General features: G+C 42.9%; 1 protein-coding gene across 1 annotated transcript in view; it reads right to left on the reverse strand.

Moving 5' to 3' along the window:
* Positions 1 to 3,793, reverse strand: part of ABCA13 (ATP-binding cassette, sub-family A (ABC1), member 13) — a 518,893-nt gene that overhangs the window by 74,447 nt on the left and 440,653 nt on the right. The window contains 1 exon segment of the mRNA XM_012646893.1: positions 2,092 to 2,242. Within this exon segment, the coding sequence (XP_012502347.1) occupies positions 2,092 to 2,242 (151 nt within the window).

A 3,793-nucleotide genomic window follows, 5' to 3' on the forward strand; every position in this document is an offset into this window, starting at 1 on the left:
CCGAGGCTGTGCGGGAGGGAGGAGAAGAGGATGGGAAGCTGAGTGGAAAGGACCCTCCCAGCAAGCACAGGAGGGTCTTCCTGTAGAATCACAGAGGAGAAAAGGAAGGCCAATCAGTAAGAGGAACTCCGTGTTGGAGGAGTCACGTGGTAACCCCACAGAGTGTCCACTTCTTCAGCCACCTCAGGGGCACAAACCATAAGACTGAGCTATGAATGGCACCAGGAATTCCATCAGCAACCTGAATATGCTTAGTGTCAGAGCAGTGTCTGAATCAAGAACATGTACTTTGGAGCTTGTTTATCTGGTTTCAAAACAAAACCTTGCCACATACTGGCCATATGAACTTGGGTAAATTACCTAATTTCTATGTGCCTCAGTTTCCCCATGTGTAAAATGGGGAATAAGCATCTACTTGATATAGTTGCTGGAAAATACTTAGAACAGTGCCTGACAGGATGAATACTGAAAAATTAGCTAAAACAATTGTTTTCTGTTATTTTATAATAATCTCTTCTGGTAACCTTGTGGTAAGCACCTCGAAATAGATATGCCTGTTCTGCAGTTTAAATATTCCCAAAATGTATAGGAGAAGGAAATTTGCCAGAAAAGGAGCTAGCTCCTTAGGGAACAGATGGAAAAGTGTGCTGACATCTTAGAAACAAGAGCAAGTAGCAATACAGTCTGCAAAATCCGTTGCAGTTTTATAAAAGAAATGAAGCCAGTTCCTAATTGGCAGCCATTAAAATAACTTTTCTTGGTGGAGCAGTTCAGAAAAACAAGGCTGTGCGACAGCCGAGTGTCAGGAGGCAATTGCCCTTGACTGACAGGCAGCACCAAGCCTCACGCTATTAAGGAGAGCATTTTCATAGGCACGTTTCCCCCGCACAACAAAGGGGCCAGCTTAAAGCATTTGCCAAGCATCCGCCTCTTAATCAAAAACTAACACGGGGGAGCTGACAGGGTTGAACATCTATCTATTAAAAACTGAGCCAACAATTAGTCCCAGATTTCATTAACTGTTTAACTACAATGAGCAGGTCTCCCGTGGGGTGGTCAGTTATCTCTGCTTTATTAAGATGGGAGATGAATAAAGGGGCCAGAGTCTCTACGATGATGTGGAGAGATTCTGTTCTGGTTTCACTTAAAGTTACAGAGCATAACTAAGAAACGAAGGCTGAAGCATTACAAAAACAGCACAGGGAATGAATGTTCACGGACCAGTGAAGGCGATGGCTATTAGTTTTGTCTCCTGTGAGTCCGAGAATGTTCCATCGCTTGAAAAATCTAATTGCAAATGCATCACGTAAGCCACTTATTTCTACTCCTTGTTCAGAATCCAGAGATCCAAGGAGCCAGCACCCCAGACTCTCTGTGAGATGCAGGAAAGGTAAAAATGTGCCTTAAGCAACTGCCATCCCGGTGGTTCCTGGCATGACATCCTCTGAGCTGTCAGTCAAGGCTGTCTGCTCTGCTTGGCTGGCCACCGCCAGCAACAGGAGAAGTGGCAGCTGTCTCTTGTTCTCTCACTGTTCACCTGCCTCTCCCTCCTCTCACAGACAGTGATGGGGGTGGAGGTCCTGCAGTTTCTGCCGCTCCTTCCTTGTCCTAAGGCTGCTCAGAAAGGAACTCTCTGGCAGGAATTCTCAGCCCACTCACCGGGAAGTTATGCTTTCCAATTCCCCAAATTCCACAATTCCATACTTACTCTGTGTCCATTCCTCTGTAAGCCCTGGGGATACTGAGTTTATGATATTTGTTCCTGAATACAAATTCATAGTCCAGTAAGTGTAAAAGGCATTTAGAGAGGGGAGAAAAAAACAGCAAGAGATACAAAGTTATAAACGATGTTATCCATATGCTTTAACTCCTACCACATGACTTTCTCATACTGTTACATTTTAATATATAATATAAATAAGGCAAACATATTTTAGTATGTTTCCTTTCAGTATAATCGTATTGGAAAGTATTTTTCAGATTAGGTTTATCTGTTACTATGGTTCCTTCTCATAGGGTGAGAGCTGCCTTGGTGGTCACCAAGCATCCCTCAATGGGTCCCTTTTTCTGGAAAACCCCAGGGACGTTTACCTCAGGGATGTGCTGCTTTGGAATCCCACGTAGGCTGCAGTAATAATGAAGGTGTTCCCAACCGGTCAGAAGCTCGTCCAGAGCATCCTGCTGTGGACAGTAGCCAATGAGCACGCCCGCCGCGCCAGCAGAAGACAGGTCGACGTCAGCTCTGCACAGAGAAGCAGCGAGGTTGAGAACAGCAGTTTCCAAAACAAGCATCAACCATTTTTGACATTTGGCTCATCAATATGAAATCCACTGCAGTTGTCTAATGCAATTAATTCATTTCCCATGAATAGTTTTAATTAATGAAAAGTGAAGCATTTCAGAATATATCACCCCAAAATACACCTCTTTGGCAAATTGATTATTTTGAGCAATGAGCAGTTGAGAACCAGCAGACAAAGCAAAAGCTCTTTACTTCCCCCTAAATGGCTAAACATTGGATATAAATTTCTCCTTTTGAAAAGGAAATTCACATTCATAAAGGAAATTTTTATTTGTAAAGATGTCTCTATACTACGGACAGAGCTACTTCTCCAGACCACTCTGGTCTCCTAGACACTCATCTGTGTGATGACACAACCCTAATTCACAGCATATTTCCTCCCTCACCTGCCCATAAACTGCCTCCCCTGCCCAGAAGCCCCAAACCCACCCCCTTTTTGTTGTTGTTGTTTTTGTTTAGCCTAAGTGGGTGTATAAGCCTCAATCTTCAGGCCTGCTCATTGAGTTTTATTTTTCTGTGAAACTCCTGGGCATATACACATTCGTATTTAAACTGTTTTTTTTCTTTTTAATAAGTACTTCGTCAGTTTCATATCCAAGGCCCCAGCTGGAGAACCTAAGAAAGTAGAGGGAAAAAGTTCTCTTCCCTCCTACAGCAGGAACCCATGTGTCCAGCAGAACAATCTTGGCTCCAGAATCAGAGGCCTGGGTGTTAACTGGGGTAAGTCCACAACAGCTTTGGGTGCTAAAGAAAAACATGTATTTCACAAATAACATGTGCTCAATGAATGGCTGTCATATTTATTATTTCCCAACCAAAATGATTCATGTGAACAACAAATAAATCAACGACTTGTGAACTAAAATAGAATCTCAACCCCTTCGCCAACTGAATGGACCCACTCTTGGCCAATCTTAAAGCTGATGTATAGGCCTGAGAGGAAAGGAGGCCAGACATACCTTGCCATGCCCCTGCCTTCTGGAGTTACTCTTTGTAATGATAAGATGCAAAATCATTAAGAAGCCTAAAGCCATGTAAGATGTAAGGTTAAAGGACACCTGCAGGTCGTCAATTTACTTAACAGATCACTTGAGTCTGGTTATATGTCCTGTGCCTTGTCTCCGTTAACAGACTTCCTTATCTTAACTTAAAAAATTCTAATCCTTTAGAAAAAGCTTCATTTCTTTAACCAATTACAAATCAAAGAATCGTTAAACCCACCTATAACCCATAAGTGTGCCTCCCCACTCCCGCCTCCAAGACGTCCTGCCTTTTTAGGCCAAAGCAACGTACTCTCTCCACATATGATCTTACATGTAATTCCTGTCTCTGTGAATGCATAAAACCAAACCGTGACCCTACTACTGCAGGCACATTTTCTCAGGGCCTCTTGAGCTCCCAGCCAATCACACACATTCAGTTCAGAATAACCCTCTTTACATTATTTTACAGAGTTTGGGTGTTTTTCCGTTAACAAACTTAACTATCATT

The sequence above is a fragment of the Propithecus coquereli genome, unplaced genomic scaffold, assembly GCF_000956105.1.
Source record: "Propithecus coquereli isolate 6110/MARCELLA unplaced genomic scaffold, Pcoq_1.0 Scaffold252, whole genome shotgun sequence".
Classification (NCBI taxonomy): domain Eukaryota; kingdom Metazoa; phylum Chordata; class Mammalia; order Primates; family Indriidae; genus Propithecus; species Propithecus coquereli.